Source organism: Emys orbicularis, chromosome 23, assembly GCF_028017835.1.
Source record: "Emys orbicularis isolate rEmyOrb1 chromosome 23, rEmyOrb1.hap1, whole genome shotgun sequence".
In the NCBI taxonomy this organism is placed as follows: domain Eukaryota; kingdom Metazoa; phylum Chordata; order Testudines; family Emydidae; genus Emys; species Emys orbicularis.
Genome location: NC_088705.1, coordinates 8,922,296 through 8,941,891, shown reverse-complemented (window position 1 = coordinate 8,941,891; position 19,596 = coordinate 8,922,296). Strand labels below are relative to the sequence as shown.

The 19,596-nt window shown below is 39.9% G+C and overlaps 1 protein-coding gene across 7 annotated transcripts in view; it reads right to left on the bottom strand.

The window, feature by feature from the left end:
• Window positions 1–1,111: 1,111 nt before the first annotated feature.
• Window positions 1,112–19,596, bottom strand: part of SRRM1 (serine and arginine repetitive matrix 1) — a 28,205-nt gene continuing 9,720 nt past the window's right edge. For 3 of the 7 annotated variants that reach the window (XM_065421790.1, XM_065421795.1, XM_065421796.1), the window contains 13 exons: window positions 19,368–19,568; window positions 18,333–18,533; window positions 17,536–17,655; window positions 15,132–15,403; window positions 13,807–13,887; window positions 13,337–13,423; window positions 12,184–12,322; window positions 11,694–11,735; window positions 9,221–9,325; window positions 8,309–8,770; window positions 6,973–7,165; window positions 6,446–6,640; window positions 1,112–2,067 (listed from right to left, as the gene is read on the bottom strand). In XM_065421790.1, coding sequence (XP_065277862.1) covers window positions 1,963–2,067; window positions 6,446–6,640; window positions 6,973–7,165; window positions 8,309–8,770; window positions 9,221–9,325; window positions 11,694–11,735; window positions 12,184–12,322; window positions 13,337–13,423; window positions 13,807–13,887; window positions 15,132–15,403; window positions 17,536–17,655; window positions 18,333–18,533; window positions 19,368–19,568 — 2,203 coding nt within the window. In that variant the 3' untranslated portion in view covers window positions 1,112–1,962. The remainder of the gene's footprint in view (window positions 2,068–6,445; window positions 6,641–6,972; window positions 7,166–8,308; window positions 8,771–9,220; window positions 9,326–11,693; window positions 11,736–12,183; window positions 12,323–13,336; window positions 13,424–13,806; window positions 13,888–15,131; window positions 15,404–17,535; window positions 17,656–18,332; window positions 18,534–19,367; window positions 19,569–19,596) is intronic. The other 4 variants (XM_065421791.1, XM_065421792.1, XM_065421793.1 and 1 more) reach the window with 4 other exon arrangements.

Below are 19,596 nucleotides of genomic sequence, written 5' to 3'. Positions count from 1 at the left end.
TGAAGCTTATATAAACCAATTGATCTGCCTTTCCAGAAAGGTAGCATTAATCAACAAGATTCCCACGTAATCACACACCATTTGCAGTCAGACTCAGTACATACAGAGCGGTCAAGTCTCATATATAGTGGTAAGAAATGGCAGGGCCAAGATATTTCAAGTGATCACTTCTTGAACAAAACGCTGCACCATTACAAATCCATGGATTAAAGAGTAGAGGTTGGAGGGGAAGCAAGAGGATTCAGAGCTGTGAATTATAGGTCAGACAAGCCTGGGCTCAAACAAAGGAGATAAAGTGATCTCAGTTATAAGATACCTACAAAGGAATTCAATTATGCAAGTCAGCATACAGAATATCCTGCACTTATCTTAATAGTGACTTGATTAGCCTCTTTACTTATGTTCCAGTCTAATCAAATATTTACACCTAAGTAGATGTGTTTTTCACAGTTAAGATGGACAACAAAATTTTCAAAAGTATCTTAGTCACCTAGTCTAAGTCCCATTGGATTTTGGTTCCTTTTTTTAGTTCCTAAATTACTTCTGAAAAATGGAACTAGGCACTTGTGAAAATTTTGCCTGTCAAATCAGTCTCAAAATATACTATTTTGAAGGCAAACATGTCCCATCAATATGTTCAAATTACCTGAGCTCAGTATTTGGTTAACTGAACGCTCCCATATAAATGGTAAATAAGGAAATGAAATAAGTTTCCGCCAAATCTCCATTTTGTAACCATACAATACAGCAGCACCTTGCAAAATTCTATTTGCTGCAGCAAGTAATTATGACAAGCAACTAAAGACTTTTTCCATTAACAATCATCAAAGCAAAGAGCTAGCAGGTAGATTTTATGCCTGGGCCGGTATTTTTGCAAGGCTAGCACAGCACATCAGGAACATCATTGTATTAAAGTCAGGGCTACTTCTGCCAGTGGGAAAGTCATTTTTAACAAAAAAAAAAAACAAACAACAACAACAAAAAATCTTTTGCATAACCCAGCATTTTAGACATCAGTTTTTAACATCTATGTTATTTGTTTACCCTGTTTGAGAAGAAAAGGTTTAACAAGTGTGTTCATATAACAATAGTCAACAACTCTTTAAATTTAGAAATTTATTTTGTTTAATCCACAAGCTTTATATAGCTTTAGTTAAAAAAACAGAAAAACAGTGAAAACATGACAATATCCAAAGTTCAGGTCCTTCAGGCTTTCAAAGACATCATCTCTGAAAGTTACGTATACCATTAAGAAGAACCGCAACCAGACAAGAATCATGAATGGGGCTACAACATCTTTTCACAAACAAAATTTATGTAAGTGTGGAACTTCTCTGGGACTGCTGATAAGGAAACTGCCCTTTTAACAAAAAGAACAAAAATACAAATGAAATTCCAGTGTTCCAAATCATCTTATTACATCAATATAAACCCACAGTGTCCTGGCAAACGACATGCTTTCATTTACATACCATTCTAGATTTCTGTTCTTGATTCATTTTAGTGGCAACTACACAGCTAACAATAGAGCAATTATGGCATTAAAATATCATATGTACTTCCCTTGCAACTGAAGTGGTTTCATTTCTGGGCAAGCTTATAAATCACAAAGGTTAGTAGCAATGTAAGTGGATAAAAAAACAAAAAAAAATGAGAACTTTGTAAAAAATTGTATAGGTTTTGGTACATTTTAAAGAAACTGAGGTTGCCAGTCATTTTTAAAAACCTTGACCCATCTTACTACTTCTAAAAAGTTTCACTCTACTGTCAATGAAAGAATGTCACTAGTACACTGTGGATGTTTTTTGTAATGTAAATCCATGCCTTTTTTACATGGTGAACCTCAACCTAGCAATTATTACAACAAATGTTATATTCTAAAGCTCAAACACATTTTAGCAATTTGAAATTGAATTCTGAGTACAAACCAAATAAAATGTACATTATATCAAAGGTTTCAGCCTAAGATGGTGGTGACACTTGTGCCTTCCTCATCGACCTCAGTGCCTTCTCTCGCAGATGTTTTTCTAAATCATCCAGGTTATCTTCTGCTTCGCTCTCTGTCTCCTTAAAACAAAGATACAGAAGTGATTATTTCTGCAGGCATGAAGGGCTAGACCAGGTAATAGCCATTCTGATACCGCAATATGGCAAATGTAAAATCGTGGGATGCAAAGTTGCTACATTTCTGGAAGGGTAGAATACAGGAAGGCAAATATTTGATTAATGTGATATGCTGATGAGACATGTGGGAGAAAACAGGCATGAGGGTGTAGTAAAAGGGTGGTCCCTATAAAAAAGGTGGTTTACGAGGGTAGGCCAGGAGTGCCCCCAGCTTCACATTCTTCTTGCTGAAGTAATGGTGACTAGGAACAAAGTTTTAAAGGAAGGGTGGAGAAGAGAACAGGTGACCATCGGTTCTAAGGGGGATCTCCTTAGAATGTTAGGTCCCACTGGGGGTTGGGGGTCAGACAGGAGGATGCAAATTGTACAGACCTTTGAGGAATCTGGCTGTGACAAGTGGGCAAAAACCGAGAACCCCTGCAGGGGTAAGTGGAAAGCTGTGATAGTAGCCAAATGTACCCTAAGAGCTCACTGACAGACCTCTCGCTTTTAATTTTAGTATCTAGCCCACTATCTTGAGAAGGGGAACTTCCAAGGCTTGGGAAGATGGAAAAAAAAGCACCAAGAGTGAAAGCATTTCCACTTCTGGAGATAAGTCTTGTGGGTAACCGGGCTTTCAGCTGGACAAAAGAACTGACTAAACTGCATCTAAACAGGTCAATTCCACGGTTGAGAGCCATTCAGCAGCTACGCCGAGGTTCAGAGAGGAAGGGTTGGGGTGGATGAGGGATCCCAAGTTCTATCTCAATAGGTCCTCAGTGGTAGGAAGTCACAGGGGTGCCCCTCAGAGGTGGATGAGGTTTGAGTACCGCACCTGCCTTGGCCAGGCTGGTGCTATAAGAATAGCTCTCATTCTTTCCATATGTAGCTTGAGAAGAGTTGTGAGGATTAATGGTACCTGTGGGTAAAGCATACAGTAGGGCATGAGGCCAAGGAGATATCAGTGCATCTCCCATAGAACTGAGGCCATAAACTCCCCTTGAGCAAAACAGGTGACATTTGGAGTTGGTCAGGGTGCTGAAGAGATTTACTTGTGGTAGACCCCAGGTTTGCAAAAGAGTTTGAGCTCCCATTTGCCATCTTGCCAGAAAGCGTCTGCTCAGGAAGTCTGTAGTTGTAACAGATGCTTTTCTGTTAGGATGGGGAGCTCACTTGCAGGGAAATACAGCTCAGGACAAATGGTCTCTGCAAAAACTGATGCTTCAGATCAACATACTGGAACTGACCGCAGTTTGATACACATGCCGGTCTTTCCTCCATGACAGACCAACCACTGATGTGGCTTTTCGATGGGAAATACTGTGCACAAGGACTAGGCTATTGCTCTGCCCTGTTGTCTAGCATTACCCTGACTGAGTGGCCTTGTATGTCATGGTCATATGTGAGCCCAACTGCAGCACCGAGATTAGGCCAGACAAGGTGTGAAATCTCTCAATGGGAAGGTAGGCTTTTGCTACTGTAGAGTCCAAAACAGCTCCTGTGAAGTTTATCTTAGCAATTGGAACAAGCTTAATGCCTTTGTTGCAGCTGTGTGGACCTCGGTATGATTCACCCAGATCAACATGTTGTCCAAATCTGGGGATACGGAGATCTCCCATGGATGGACGGAAGCTGCCACTACCGAAAGGACCTTTCCCAACACCCTTGGAGAGAGAGAGTTTGAAGGGAAGAACTCAGTATTGATAGTGGTCTGTTCCTATTACAAAGCACAGGAAATGCTTGTGCGATGAGTGGATGGCTATATGAAAGTAGGTGCCTTGTTGGTCAAGGCTAACAAACCAGTCTTCCGGATCAAAGGGTGGGAGAATTGGAACTAATGTCACCATTCTGAAGTGTTGTGCTAAAAAAAAAAATAGTAGTTCAAGTTCCTGAGGTTGACAATCAGTCTCCACCCTCCATCTCCCTTGGAAACCAAGTAGCTGGAATAGAATCCTTTCCCAATGAACTCTGTTGGAACCCGCTGTAGTGCCCCAGAAGGAGCGGGGACAGAACCTTTTGCCTTAAGAGTTTTTTGTGTGAGGGGTCCCTGAAGAGGGATGGGGAGGAATAGAGTGGAAGTGGACAGAGTAATCCACTCTAAGGACTTCCAGTATCCACTTGTCTGAGATAAGGAGTTCCCATGCAGGTAAATAGTGGGACAGTCAATCTTAATAATAATAAAAAAAGGCGGGGTGGGGGGGGAAGGAAGAGGGAGAGAATTGCACAATGGGGAAATCCAGTGAACTGGGATGATTTATGCCCTCAGTCAAGGTGTCAAAAGTGCTTTTTAGAAGGAGGGAGCCAATTAAGAAGGGGTCAGTAGTCTCTCTCAGCTTGCTCCTTCTCTTGAAGGCCTACTCAGATATAGGGAGGGTGGACTGCTGATGGTACTGGAATGGCCTAGATCTCTGGGCAGGCTGTGTAAACTAAGTTGTCTTTTTATTGCAGGCACGTAGAGAATCCCAGTGAATGCAGCGTAGCCCTGGAATCCCTGAGAGCATGGAGAGAGGAGTCCATATGATCACTGAAGAGCTTGAGTCCTTCAAAGGGGAGATCCTTGACTGTGGACTGCACTTCTCTTGGAAGACCTAAGGGCTGGAGCCAGGATACCCTTCTCATGATCACTGCCATGGATCTTAACACTGTGTCAGCAGTATCTAGGGCAGCTTGGAGGGAGGTTTTTGTGACCAACTGCCCCCCTGCAATGATGGACTGAAACTGGTCTCTCTGATCTTGTGGCACATATTCAGTTAAGTGTGTAAATATTGAATACATGGTAAATGCGTCTTTCACCATCAAGGCCTGATAATTTGCAACAGAAAACTGAAGAGCAGCTGATGAACAGCTCTTCTGCCCAGTAAGTCCAGACTCTTGGATTCCCTGTCTATTGGAGAGGGTCTAAACTGAGCTTGTGGCACCTTCCACTGGCTGCATAAACCACTATGGAGTTATGGATTGGGGGGAGGAGGGGAAGTGTTCCATCCCCTTTGATGGGATGTAGTACTTTGTGTTAGATCTTACAGGTGAGTGGAATTGTGGTTGGCATTTGACACAGTGTACATGTAGGGGACAGTAATGACTCACTAATGAGTAAAGCAACCTTCCCTTGGGGACACCATCTCAAACCACAGGCAGTTGAGAAGGAACTCAGTAGTGTTGAGTTCGCACCTGCCTATATCCCCTAGTTCAGAGCAGAAGGTGTTGTTCTGCGCAGGACTGTGAGCACTGCTTTGCAATCTCCAATCAAGAGCATGCAGGCACATGCACATCCTATAGTGGAGTACCAATAGGTACATATACTTGAAGAACTAGAGATGATCATTCAGAAATGTCAAAAGCAGAGGTTTTATACATTAGAAATTTTACCTAGGTTATATACACTTTTCACTTGGGTACCATTTCTACTATAACTTCATACAAATATAGCACAGAATGTCTCTAGTTTTCTGCCTGCAACTAACAAGCAGTCACATCATACAGAAGGCTGAAATACAACAAAATAGATTTTTAGCAAAAATACAATTTCATTTGCCCCATGAGATTTGCTATTTGGTATGGATTTTTTAAAGGGACATTCAAACGTAAGTTTGTATATTTACAATATGATTTTAACATGTCAGGTTGCTGAAACAAAAAATTATAAATACCCACTACTTATGCCATTTGTGTACTTTCCATTTTTCTCTCAGTGTGGACAAGTCAATCCTGCATTCAGGATCTCAGTACTTCAAAACCTGGGTTGCAAACTTGGCATGAAATATTTATAATTGTAGTGAATACTGTTGTAAAAGCATTAATGGAAAAATCTCTATAGGTCTGTAGATTTTTAGTTCTTTGTATATTTCACTTTAAAAAAATATGATCAATTTAATAGTCACATTTAAAATAAAATGAAAGCTTGATGTTAGCTTGCCATGGATGTATTTCACTGTACAAAGTGGACTTTTTTTTTTTTTTTTTTTAACGGTTGCTCAAAAGTGTTACCTATTTACCACTTTGTAGAAATGGAAAGGCAATGTAGACAATGCTCATTAATAGCCTTTCAGAAGCAGAAAATGGAACTGATTCTTGGGAGGGGGATGATGGAAAGGAAGAGAAATGAAGGTTAACCTCTAACTGGAGTTATTCCAGTGGCCTCTGCCACCCCAAGAAGGGAATATGCAGAGGCGACTTGAACTAAATTTTATAATTTACCCAGTTGTAGCATAATTCAAGCCTTGCCTTCAAATATATTGGAGTTAGAAGAGATATTTTCAAAATCATACATTAGTATCAATTACGCTTGCAAATATGTTCTTTCATTTCACTCTTTGGCTTTTGAAATCAGATTTATTTAGCCAACCTTTTTGGGCTCTGTCTCTGCTTCTGGGTCTTCCTGGGCTGATGAAGTAGCAGCTGAAGTAGCAGCAGCAGCTGCTGCAGCAGCTGCAGCCTTCTCTTTCTTATGTTTTTTGTGTTTCTTGTGCTTTTTGTCCTTTTTATGCTTCTTATCCTTCTTCTTCTTCTTTTTCTTCCCGCCACCTTCCTGGTCAGAATTCTGTAATGAAAAGAAATTCCTTATTTCACAGTTGGAGATATGTATGCCAGATTTGTGTATAGGGTGATGATGCACAAATAAACCCTCTCTCCTTACAAAGATCACGTGGCCTAGACGTTAAGCACATTTGCTGAATAACCCATGTGCGTGTGTTTGCCTATGGAGCGGCTATTGCCATCCCATCATTTAAAAGGAATTGCACTTAAATACACTAGTAAATGAGCTAGAATTGTTTGATCATCATAAGCAAAACTAGGTAAGAGCAATATGCCACATGATGAAAGTTCTGTAGGTATATTCCAATTAAGTACTACTATGATTAGAAAACATACCCTTGCAGGGGATGGACTCTGCGTAGGACTTTGAGCCTTTTTCACATGTGGCGGCGACCAGTTAGTGGAGGGGGATCGAGACCCAGTAGGGGATGGAGGTGCTTGGTGTTTCTTAGGTGCTGGCTCAGGCGATCCTGATGCAGACCTGGATGAAGACACCCTTCTCACAGACTGTGGACTTGGTGTGGAAGCCCTTAAAAATAAAAGATTAACATTTAGGACTCCCTGTGCCTTATACAGTACGTGCAAACAAGGTAACTTAATTATTATGTAACTAACCATGGTGTCACAGTGTAGGTCTACACTGCAATTAGACACCAGTGTCTGGCCTGTACCAGCTGACTCTGGCTAAGGGGCTGTTTAATTGAGGTATAGATGTCTAGGCTCAGAGTCCCAGAGCCTGGACTCCAGCCCAAATGTCTACATTGCAATTAAACAGCCCCTTAGCCTGAGTCAGCCGACACAGGCCAGCCACTGGTGTTTAACTGCAGTGCAGATGTACCCTTAGAGTTACTGCTGATCTACAAATCTGTTCATATTAATCCCTTTACTATGGAGCTAAATTCTATACATTTAGACCAGAATTTCTTCAAAAGAATGACAGTAAAAGGAAAAGCCAAGATCTAACTAAGCACTGCAGATTGGCAAGCCAAAAAGATACTGTAGGTTTACTACATATTAGTATCTTGGACAGACAATAGTGTTCTCCTGTTCATGAGTGGCTGTCTTCTCTTCACACCTGATAAAAATTCAACATGGCACAGCTACTGTTTTATCACCAGTTCAGACAGGATATTGCATTCAGCTACCTACCTTTCCTGAAAGAACAGATTAAGCCAGCATCGCCATACTTTCACTAGATGTTTAGGTAGATATCTCCCAATATTAAAAGCTTGTCAAATATTCATTTAATAAGAATGTGTCTTGGGTTAGCCCTGTTCCATAGTGAACTTTGACGCATAGTTCACTAGGCTCTAAACAAAGCTACAAATCTCTTTGAAGTCTTATTTTGTAATCTGCTCCGGTTTCACAACTATCAGTGTTTGATGTTTGCCTCTATTCTGCCTTCTCACTATCACACTTTGTCCAAGATGAACCTCTGTAGTGCCTCTGAAGCTATTCCCAATCTTGAATTTTCATATGATAGGAAATGCCTCTAACAGTCATTTCTGAAAAGCCATGTTATAGAAGTTGGCAGAATGAAAGCAGCATGTCAACAGGCCCACAGGAACTAGAGTGGCATGAAGGCAGAATACTGACACCCTTTAATTTTAGTGCAAACCCTTGCTTTATCTATTCCCATTTGCCTATAGCTATAAGTTAGTAAGTCCCTTACTTTGTCTTTTTGGGTTCCGGGGTCCTTGACACTCTCCTGATGGGTCTACTGCTTGGAGATGGAGACTGTCTCCGTTTGGGTGAAGATGAAGTTCCCCTTCGCAGAGGCGGTGGACTTGCAGAAGTATGTGAAGCTCTAGGCCGTGGAGATGGTGAATGCCGTTTGTTTTGTAGTGGAGATCGGGTTTCACGATTAGACCTGCTGGAAGGAGAACTTTTCCTATGCTTGGAAGAGATCGATGGGGAACGCCTCTTTGCCACCGGAGAACTTCTTTGTTTTGGTGGGGGAGAATGCGAGACTCTGCGCTTGGGTTGTGGAGAAGGTGATGCCCTTCGTTTTGGAGGAGGAGGGGGAGTTGCTGTTCTTCGCTTAGGAGGTGGGGAAGGAGAGTATCGTCTCTGTATTGGAGGAGAATATCGTCTGGGAGTAGGTGAGCGCCTGCGTGGAGGTGGTGATGGAGACCTACAAAACCAACAGAAAGAATTTGAGAAGTCATGTATACAGGACAAAGTTCTCACACTAGTTAGCTGCCAATGGCTAAAGTTATGCACTTTGGCAAAGAGGAAAGATTTTACACTGATGTGTTCCACTTTTAAAATTCTTACAGCAATCTCAAGGAACTACAGCAGAGTATTACCGTATACCCTGCCCAATAGCCATTTCAATATCAGATAAGTGAAATGATTGCTTGCTACACCCAGCACTTACAATGGTTCAACAATTGAACACATCCCCCACCGAAAACGTTTCAGAAAACAAAATTATGATTTTAATTAAAAAAAAAAGATTTATTGGCAAAGGGCATCAGTTCCATTAATCATGACATTTGCTTTTTATTGGACAGTGTTACAACTCTTGATTTGCAGAACTGCCCTTAGGGATTAATAAAAAGCAATAGAATAAAACAGTTACCTTCGGCGAGGCAATGAAGGCGATCTGCGCCGCCTTGGAGGAGGGGCAGGAGAAGGAGAGCGCCGTCTTCTGGCAGGTGGTGGTGATGGACTCCTCCTCCTCCTACTAGAGGAAACAGAAAAGTTGCTTTGTTAAAAAAACACCTCATGCCAAATGCTTAAATTTTTTTCTGCCATGTCATCTCCACTACATAAAGCTAAGCTGGTTCAGATTCTTCGTCTTCCAAATGAGATTCCATTAGATGCAAACACTATCAGACAGTGATTACGTCCAAGAGACAAAAAAAGATATAGCAAAGTTTGTTTTCTCTGAGAGTATGGGATATAGAAGCTATAAGGAGTCTTCAACCTTACCACAGTTCAGTTTTCCATGGTAAAGAAATTCTTAAAGCTCACTAGACCAAGGAGATATTTATCATCCTAGTGGGGATATATCTTAATGGCTGCCGACTTCAGATAGACAAACAGAAATTGATTCTAAGCAGACTTAGGGTACGTCTATACCCAGCCGCTAGTTCGGCGGCTGGCAATCAAACTTCTGGGTTCGACTTATCGCGTCTTGTCTGGACGCGATAAGTCGAACCCGGAAGTGCTCGCCGTCGACTGCGGTACTCCTGCTCGGCGAGAGGAGTACCGCGGAGTCGACGGGGGAGCCTGCCTGCCGCGTCTGGACCGAGGTAAGATCGAACTAAGGTACTTCGAACTTTAGCTACGTTATTCACGTAGCTGAAGTTGCGTACCTTAGTTCGATTTGGGGGGTTAGTGTAGACCAAGCCTTACTCTTTACCACTGGTAGATTTTAACACTTCAGCGAGAGCACAGGCTAAGAAAACCAGAGTTGGTGCTAAGATACTGCTATACTGCATTTAAAATATTCAGAGCACAGGGGGTCCAGACACTACTCCCACTGAAGACAAAAATTTGCAGTTAACTTATATGAGGAAATCTGGACCCAATGTGTTTCCCCATAACTTCTGAAAAGCTCAACGGGTTTAAATTCTGTGAGGAAAAAAAAATGTAGCTTTTTAGTGACAATATACAAAACTTAGTGACAAAAGATTAAATATCTTTTTTGCTTTTTAAAGGCTGCCCTGCACTTTTAGTCAATAGAAACAGTCAGCTAATTAATATTTAATTCCAAATATTGCTATATTTTTCCATAGCAAGAAACTAGATATTTACAGCTAAAGATTGTTCCTCAAGAGCTAAACACGATTTTGTGAGCTGAAAAAATACCAAGTCATCTTCAAATATCACAGTAAGACCCACTAAAAATATTCAGCAATAATAGTTTTCATATTAAATGTATAAGGTAACAGACTAGGAGAAAATGTGTTACACATTGATATAGAAGGATTTAGCTGAATTTATTTTGTAAAGTAAAGTATGCTGTCCTGAAATTCAAGTAAAAACTGTTATATGCCACTTTTTGAAGACTGACAAATTCAGTAATAAATGTGCTCAAAGTTTGAGGAAGTTAGTCACAATTCATCTGGCTCAAATTTAGCAAATCATACGTGGCACCTATGTTCTGGTTAGGTTTTAATCATTATAGATTATTCACACCAGTCATTAAGTCTGAATGATTAATCTCATAGATCCAGCCTCTTAAGTTTAAAATTAGCACTTTTCCTAATAGTAGTGAGGCACCTACTCTTGTTTTCAGCTGACTTCAATGGGCAGTCTAGTGGCAGAGACCATGATACAATCTGCTATTCTGGCCATATCTTTGCCAAGTCATCAATGGCTTTCTGCATTACATTAAGCTCAGTCTAAAATCAAGTTTCTAAGGAACTGCCTATAAAGCTACCTATGAAAGGTAAGATTTGTGACAAAATGATGAAGCACTCAGCCTGTGAAGTTTGCAGGAGCTGTTAACTTCAGTCCCACTACTAAATCAGATTGTTCCTGGACACACAGTGAATATGCATGTAAAAGGGAGAGAAGACAGAATGGGAATTTTAGAACCTCCCTCTCCTCTTGGTATTTGAGGAGTTAAATAGCTTGATTTTTGAACACTGAGTTCCCCCATTAGCCCATTTTATTTTCCTACCACAAAAACAGCTGGTGGCAAATGTGAAATATCTTCACATACTGCTCACCTCGGTTTCAGAATTATATTTGAGAACTAAAAACATTCAAGCAAAACCTTGCCTGGAGAGCGTAACTTTGATAAGTGTTGTATACAGTAATGCAGTTAAGCTTCTAAGGTACAATATCAGGTTTTTATTTCAACCAGTTACCCAAACTGTCATTATCTATGGACATAAGGCAGATCTGAAAATTTCACTGTTGGAAGAAAAAAGGCAATGAACAATTTGGATTTCTTGTCCCATTATCTTGCTATTTGAATTGTCTTCTGTGTGGGTGAAGCAGAAGAAAGGGCACCCATGCTCACCATCTACTACAAAAGTATAGTGTTTCTAGAGGAACTTTAAATTTAATCTTAATTAACGGATTAATTTCTAACCAACCTTTTAATCATTGGTGATTGCCACCTCTTTCCAATCTGCATCCTGACAGCAGTGGAGAGAAAACAAAGTCAAAAATCCCATTTGTTAAAGATTTACTTGATGCAAAGATGCACATGTTTGCACAAGATTCATGAAGTAATTCTCAACACCTGAGCAGAAGTCAAATTAATCTCCTTGCATTAGCTTGAAAAAACCCCTCCTGTTATAAACTGTAAGGACCTGGTCCCAAAGCCCCAATAGAATTAATAAAAAATCTAGTGCTGGTATCAAGTTGTTCACTTTCACCTCTAAAATCTAAATTTTGGTGCACAGGCCATCTTCTATGGCATTTGTATAGCACTTGGTCAAGGGTAATCCCAACTGATTCTGCTGGGGGCCTGTAGGCAATAATGTAATGCAAATCAAGAGATGAGAAGTTAGTCCATTTGCAAATTATATATTTTGTCACTGTGAAATACATCAGTTGTGCTGAGCTGAAGAAAGTAATTACCGAGGGGAAGAGTCCTTTTGTCGTTTCCGTGGAGAAGGTGATGGACTATGCGAGTGTCGTCTGCGCCTACCCACTTCACCATTCTTCACATTTGATCTTTTTGGTCGTTCCTCTTCAGAGGAAGATGATGAACCAGAGTCTATAAATACAAAATAATTAGTTGCTGAAAAGTGGTATACGCACACTGTATTCTTGTGCAATTACTGAGAGTCATATTGCTCTGTCTTCATGCAAAAGACATCTTTTTGCCAAGTTGTGATTTCTGTTTTTAAAAATATTTACAGAGTGTAAGTCAAGGTATATTAACACGATTAGTTAGATCAACTTGTTTAGATACATTTCAAGACAAACTTCTAACATGTGAAGCAACTTTAAGCCTTGCTTACACATGATTGCACCAGTTTAACTAAAAGTTTGTTTCTGATGCAACTGTTACACTAGTCCATGTTTGAGTGTAGATGCTTATTTCTGTTTAAGAGTGGATTATTTCTTAAACAGAAATAAGAGTCTATACACAAACTTGAACTGGTTTAACAACTGCTTCAAAAAACACAACTTTAAATTGGTGTAAGTTTGTGTGCATATAAAGCCTGAATTTCAGGTACATGTTGCAGAATCTACTCAAGATATGCAACTGCAAAATACTGAACAAAATTAGCTAGAGGACAAACCGAAAGATACTGACTTCAAGAGCATTAATAAAAGCCCTGAATCAATTATACGTAGCAACAGAACTGCAAAAGCAATTCTGACCAGCAAAATAATTTACAAGGTGAAGTATGAAACCAGAAGCAAAACTGAGTATGTGCATAAATATTCCAAGTAATCTACAGGCACTGGTCAGGAGAAGAGGAACGTTGTAACATTCTTTTCAGCTCCTATGAAATCTGTTGCCAATTCTGGGCTAGCTAGTTATGCCCCAGAATGCAAAATTCTACTTGCCTGCTCTCCTGGAGTATTTTTTGATCAGTGAATAAAAGATTTTCATTATGGTACGCGATTAATTTTGCAATAGTATTGTAGCATACATTAATGAAATGTGTAAAACTAAGCACAATTTGAATATAGCAGTACAAAAGTAGCCAATATGCTGAACAAATATTTAATTATTTAAGTAAAATGTCTTATTAGAATTACAAAAATATTACTGTACCAGATGAAGACTGCTGGTTTTGCCTTCTGTACTGACGTCTCTGTTGCACAGAATCTGCTGCAGCCATTTTGCCACCTTTGTCTTCTTCTGAAAAATATGCACAATTAAGGAACATTTAATTTTTACTTTTGTATCTTCAGTCATTTTATGTTACTTTATGAATAAAGACAGTTTGTGAAGCAGTGTTGTTAAAACTGATCAGGTGTTTTATTTAATTTTTTTGTGCTACATCTTTAATTAAAGGCATCCTTTCTTTGGAGTGTGCATTTTGGCTAGGGTTTTCAAAGAAGCATAAGGGAGAGAGTTAATGTGAGTGGGATGCTTTATGTTCTCTATGCACATCTCTCTGAAAACCATACCTCCAATACTGCTATCAAAGCCACTGGATCTCAAGAAACACACTGGAGAAGAGTGCCCCTTGTTTGTTTTCATACCATTTAAAGGAAAGGCATTGTAAATGACAAACTTACCTGATTCAGACAATTCTACTTTTCTAGGTTTTGGCGCTGGTGAGGGAGACTCTTTTTTTTCAATACTCTTATGTTTAGGTGCTAAAAGACAAAAGTTAGACAAATCTAAGAAAAAGCTGAATATGATTTTAAATGAAATTTAATATGATCTTGCACACTTATCGATACAAAGTAAGTGAAAGCTTTTCATGAATGATGTCAGTTACATCTCCTTCATATGAATTTTTGTAGTATACTTTTTAGACTTCAGCTTCCTAGCATATTTTTCTATACAGAAAAGAATGTTGCACTTTTAGATAACATTTGGCTGGTATACTGCTATTTTACTTTGAAATTATAGTATGTAAACGGAGTAGAAATTTTGGTTGTTTTTTTTCTAACTGCACAAGGTTACGAAAAATAGAGTCTTAAAATTGTATGGTAATTTAATTCCTACTAATTCCATGCAGGTACATGTTTCCTGAAAAGCCATTAACATACATTTTATTTAATAAACTTATTTTAATAAACTATTCAATTCAACTATGATACAACTGAAACGTAGTCATAGAAAAGAGGTGAAAGCATGCAATTTATGATTTATTAAAAATTTCAGTATTAAAAACCAGAGACTAAAGTTCAGGGCTGACTACAGTTGGAGATGTACTTACTTTTGAATTATATTTTAACTGCCTAAACTTTTTCCTATGTCTGAAAAGTGTTTGATATCCCAACCCACAATTGTACCATCCCTCTGGAATAGAAATTTGATACCACAACCACTTGAAAAGAGAAAACTGCAGCTTGATTCTTTAAAGTGATTTAAGTAAAACTGAGTGCAAGAGAAATATGCAGACACAAAATTAAAAACCTTGCCTACTGCATCAAACGCAAACACATGAAATCACATCTAGGTCTTCAGAGTTGGAAATAAACTGATTTAGAAAAAAGCCTCTGCAATGTTTTGAAAAATTCTTACACTGGTTGTTACCAATTAGTGTTTGCCTTAAAGTATTAGATTTCATAACTAAGATCTTCCTATTCTTACAATGAAATATTGCAGGGAGGTCAACTCAGCACTATGGTTTGTTTGTTTTTAAACGTCTACCACTATAATCTTTATTTTTTGTTGCTGACATTTAAGTGTTTTGTACTATGAATCCCTATATTGTTAATATTTAAGACCAGGTTCAATAAAATGTCTATTAAACAACTTTGGTACTTTGAAAAGGCAAAAGTTTTGAGGCAGTCCTGCCGTTAGCTAGCAAAGAGTACATAACTATGAGACTGTAAAGGTTCAAATAGATAAAGCGATTGGGGGAAAGCACACATTTAGCTGACTATACCTGAGGCTCTGCCTGGAGAAATTGAGCCACGGACTTTTCTTCCACGATTTGACTGCTGAGGCGTTGGAGACCTGCGTGGCTTTGGAGGTGGACTTGCTGGTGGGGAAGGCCTGTGCCTCCGCCTAGGAGGGCTTGCAGAAGGAGACAGTTTACGTGTTTTGCGAGGAGGACTGGATACAATTCTTTTAGGTGGTTTTTTTGGCGGTGACCGAGAGCGTGAAGAGGAGGAAGAAGAGCTACTTCCAGATAAAGATGCCGATGACCGTCTTCTCCTGTAGATACAAAGTTAACATTAATTGGGTCTGATTAAGCACAGTTCACTCATCTGCAAGCATATCTATACAGCCACATACAGTAGCACTTCCAAAAAACTGGCATATGTTAGCCTCAAATGCTTTAGTATGTCATACAAGAGGAGACTAACACAAATGAATGTTTCAATTATTTTCAAACTATAACTGAACAATTTGTCTGAAATGTTACCTTTTGTTTTCCTTCTGTTTTAGATTATAAAATATTACTAACCCTAAAGGATCCAAGACAATGGCTTGTAGGTGTTGGGGGTGTGTGTGTGTGTGTGTGTGTGTGTGATTTTGAGTTGTTTAGTATTTAGATGGTTAAGAGAATTTTTCACTCTACAGCACCTTGTTTACTGAACCTCAAAAAGGATCTATTAAAGACTGGTGGGCAGAAATGAACCTTTAAGGAACAAAAATTTTATACCAGGAGGCTGAAAATTGCACAAATATCAGACATGTAACCATTCTGAATACATCTTAGCAATATTTTGTAAGATTTATTTTGAAGCTTGTCTTTACTTTATAAACTTAAAGGAGGGCCTCTAGAATTCTGCGGCAAAATTTGTGGTAAGTTCTGTTGCAATTGTGTACCTGCAGAATCCACCTTTGGCTGCAGAATTCCTGAGAACCTGGAAAAAAGAAACCCTACCTTGAGTGAGATAAATATTTGCTAAAAGGGAATTCTTACATATCTTGCCAAAATACACTTGACACTTTTCACAGTATTTTGTCTCAAAAATGAACAAATCTTTACAAACCTCAAAAAATAGTCACCATCCAGTTATAGCCAGTAGCGTATCTGGGGGGGGGGAGAGCGGGGCAGTGGCCGCTCCCCCACTGAGCATCTTGGCGCCTTTTTAATTTTTACTCACCTGGCGGTGCTCCGGGTCTTTGACGACACTTTGGCAGCGGGCCCTCACTCGCTCTAGAGCGGGTGTCTTCGGCGGCACCGAAGGAAATGCTGCCGAAGACCCGCGGAGCAAGTGAAGGTCCCGCCGCTGAAGTGCCGCCGAAGACCCGGAGCACCGCCAGGTGAGTAAAAGCACCGCCCCGTAAGTAAAAGCGCCGCAGGGAGTGGTGCTCTTTTTTTTATGCTCCCCCTGTTCCCTCCATCTGGCTACGCCACTGATTATAGCCCCTTTTTCTTGTGAAAGCTGTTCCAAGTTTCCTATTTCAACAGTGCACTGAAATCACATGGTCTCTGACATCCAAAGCAGCTGGAACAACTTGCTCCTCTGCCACCAAATTTGTTTAAATGATGGCAAAGTTGTAAGTCCCCAAGCAAAAACCACCACAAAAGGACAGACTTCTAAAACAAAGTTTAAAAAGCCAGTCTTAATTTGTAAAGTCATGACATAACCAATGCCACCACTATCCACTAAAGAAAGTATCAGAATAACAAACTGAGCAGTTAACACAAACCATCACCATTTATGAATGTTAGAAAACATCCATTAGAGGTACTTTAAATCATTTTATGACCTTTTGATACTATATCAGACACCTGGATTCTGGAACAGAAGTTATCTTCAAAAAGAAAGCGTTAAGTAATATTGCAATACTCCCACCAATCCAAAGGGCTTTGTTTCCCTGCTCTTAAGGGACATAGGCATGAACCAAGACAGAGCAACTTTTAAATCACTTAGGCTATGTCTACACTGCCACGGTAAGTCAACCCACGCTACGCAACTCCAGCTACGTCAGTAACATAGCTGGCGTCGACGTACGTTAGGTCGAGTTACCGCGGGGTCTACACCGTGGGGGGTCGACAGGAGAAAATCTGCTGTCGACTTACCTTACTCTTCTCATTGGGGGTAGAGTACAGGGGTCGACTGGAGAGCGATCTGCAGTCAATTTGGCGGGTCTTTATTAGACCCGCTAAATTGACCACCAGTAGATCGATCTCAAAGTGTCGATCCCCGCTGTAGTGTAGACCTGCCCTTAGTTTGTATACTATACACTATCAAAGTCACCTGTGGTTAAGTTACCTTTGATACTACAATCACTCTTCATAACTATTTTTCAAGCTAACTTTAAAAGTTTTTAAAACCTTGTGATGTCTTTCAAATATCAGCAGTTTCATATTTACCAAAAAGGAATCTTACCGCCTCAGAGGGGATCTACTTCTTCTGTGTCTGGGCGGGGGAGGCATGCGCCTTGGAGGACTCCTTCTCCTAGGAGATGGTCGTCGTCTTGGGCTTGGCCGCCTTCTAGGGGAGTAAGACCTGTCACAATCAATCAATGAAAATTCGAAGAATGAACAGCGACCTCCTAAATTTCACAGGATGGAGGTAGATTTAGACACCAGAAACTAAGTGAAAAGCTGCTTTGTCGCAAGTATATCACACTAAATCAGCATTTCTGTTTTACTGGAACGTGTTACCATTAAGCTACAAGCAAACAAGATTTCAAATCAACCAAAACCTCTCTACTAATCCACACACACACACAAAAGGATTAAACCTAAATTTCTAAGTGTTTTCAGGACCAAACCTAGCTCTTAAAGGAGGTTGTGGGGTATCACCTGGAGCTGCCACATACCATATTCAGGATTCAGTACCTTTTCCCAGCCCAACTGCCATTCATATCAAGCATTTTCCCCAGATCAGGTAGAGGATGAAGACTAGTGAACATGCTTAGGTGGTGTTTTCCACTCTTCTCCCCTCCCACATACTCGGCCTAACCCACTGCAGGCTCATCTCTGGCTGAGGAGAATTATTACTGTACAGAGTGGCATTAATGCCTTGGCCTATATCTCACATCATATAATTAGTTATTTTTTTCAGAATTTCCAATGTACACAGCTAATTGAGTGTTTTATGCCTCTGAATAGCCACTTCAGAGCAGATCATTCAGTTCCTGGCCTTTAACCTCAAGATAAAGTAAAAACTCATCTTCTTACCTTGACCGTGATCTATGGCGCCTTCTTGGTCTAGAATGAGAAGGGGAATGTGAGCGAGACCTTGACCTTGATTTGGAACGGGATGGTGATCTTTGACGAGTCTTCTCTTTTTCTTTCTCTCTCTCTTTCTTTGAATTTCGTTCTGGGGAAGTTTCTTTAGTATCTGGCACAGGTTCAGGTTTGGGAACTTTCAGGATATCACTGTTAAAATAAAAAAACCTTAAAATATAAGCATATCCCATCTGTAGCTACCTGGATTCTATTTTAGAAAGAACCTATGACAGTGCTTTCACTAAAAAAAAAGACTGTGGTGAGTAACACCTAATTAAGTTGTTCATAGCTGCAAATCCTATTAAAATTCTACTCATGGTCAAAAGATTTAGGTTTTCAACTTCCTGTAACAGATTATTAAAAGTATACTGAATAGGCCCCGTGTTAACTTTCCATAGATTGACCTGACAATGCAGAACAGTGGAAGTTATTAATCAAGTAGGATCAGTGAAAAATTGATTTGTCAAAAGTTCCAGGCTGCCATTATTTAAGATAATGCTGAGGCTGTCCAATTCCAAGTGCTGCATCAGTACTTTAGGAAGTGTTCTGCCTTTATCCAGTCTGAAGTCAGAAGCTGAAGGTGGCGCTTGTAAAGTTCTCAACAAATACAGGGAAAATCAAGCCAAAACTAGCCTTAATATGCATTTCTTAATGAAACTAAACTTAACACTGCCAAAGGAAAGGACTTAACTAGAGTAATACAACAAAAAAAGCATTAGTGAAACATCCGTATGCACTCAAAGATTTACTCTAATTTCTCCATGTGGAAACACGTTTTATTGAAGACCATGGTGACACATGTAAAGTGATCTGCCAGACAAAAAAAATAATAGCACATTTTTTCAGAAGGAAGTGGGGCTGTTTTCTATAAAGCTCTAAGCAAATATCAGCAGGAATTAAAATAATTCCGTTATACTAAAGGAAATGATAATTCCTTATAAGAAGCTAATTTCAAGGGGGGGGGAAATCAACTCTGGTACTTGCCTAGTTGATGTTGCCTCTTGTATCAAAGTTTCCTTTGCTTGCACTGAAGGCTCTGGCTCTGGAGTCTCCTCTTTCTTTTCTGGTGCAGGAGTAACACTACGGCTCTTGGTTCTGTGACGAGGAGATCGAGAGTGGCTACGCTTTCTCTCTCTTCTGACAGGAGATGATCTCCTTCTAGGGGAAGGAGACCTTGACTTGCGTCTAGGAAAGAGAGAATTTCTGTTCAAAT